Genomic DNA, 500 nt, shown 5'->3' on the forward strand with positions numbered 1-500 from the left:
ATGGGAATGGGTCCACCGTCTATTCAGGACCAGTTAAGTCTAAAAATGGCTGATGTGGCTGCACACAGGCAAAAGCTTCAGGATGAGGAAGAATCGCATAAAAGGAAACAGCAGGCTAGTGCTAGCATAGATATATTCAAACATACAGCTCAGACGTATGCCGCCGATGGTGTACGTGGCGAGGCAGAAAAGCGAGCGTTTGACATGGAACGTAAGAGACAGCGGGCTAACGATATCTACGATGCAGTCAAGGGTGAACAATTAGTTACTGATGAAGATCTTGGGTCGATAGGGATGGAGGGACGTGTGCCGCATGGTCAGACTCTGGACAGTATGGTTCAGGCAAAGAGAAAGAATGACCTTCTCAATGACGACTATTACAACGGGCTAAAGCAGAGTTATGATGCCGCAGATAGACTAAGACAAACCGCTCATGATATAGAAAACCTAAAAGAAATGGATGCTTACAAGAATCAGGCTGCGTTGGATGTGGATAATTC

At 46.0% G+C, this 500-nt stretch overlaps 1 protein-coding gene across 1 annotated transcript; it reads left to right on the top strand.

Annotated features, from left to right (window-relative positions):
- Positions 1-45: 45 nt before the first annotated feature.
- Positions 46-489, top strand: SARC_18319 (hypothetical protein; the record flags this gene model as incomplete). The annotated part of the gene is made up of 1 exon (XM_014287603.1): positions 46-489. A coding segment is annotated over one exon (444 nt), but the record flags the coding sequence as incomplete, so codon positions are not given.
- Positions 490-500: the final 11 nt, after the last annotated feature.

The sequence above is a fragment of the Sphaeroforma arctica genome (assembly GCF_001186125.1).
Source record: "Sphaeroforma arctica JP610 unplaced genomic scaffold supercont1.15610, whole genome shotgun sequence".
Lineage (NCBI taxonomy): Eukaryota > Ichthyosporea > Ichthyophonida > Sphaeroforma > Sphaeroforma arctica.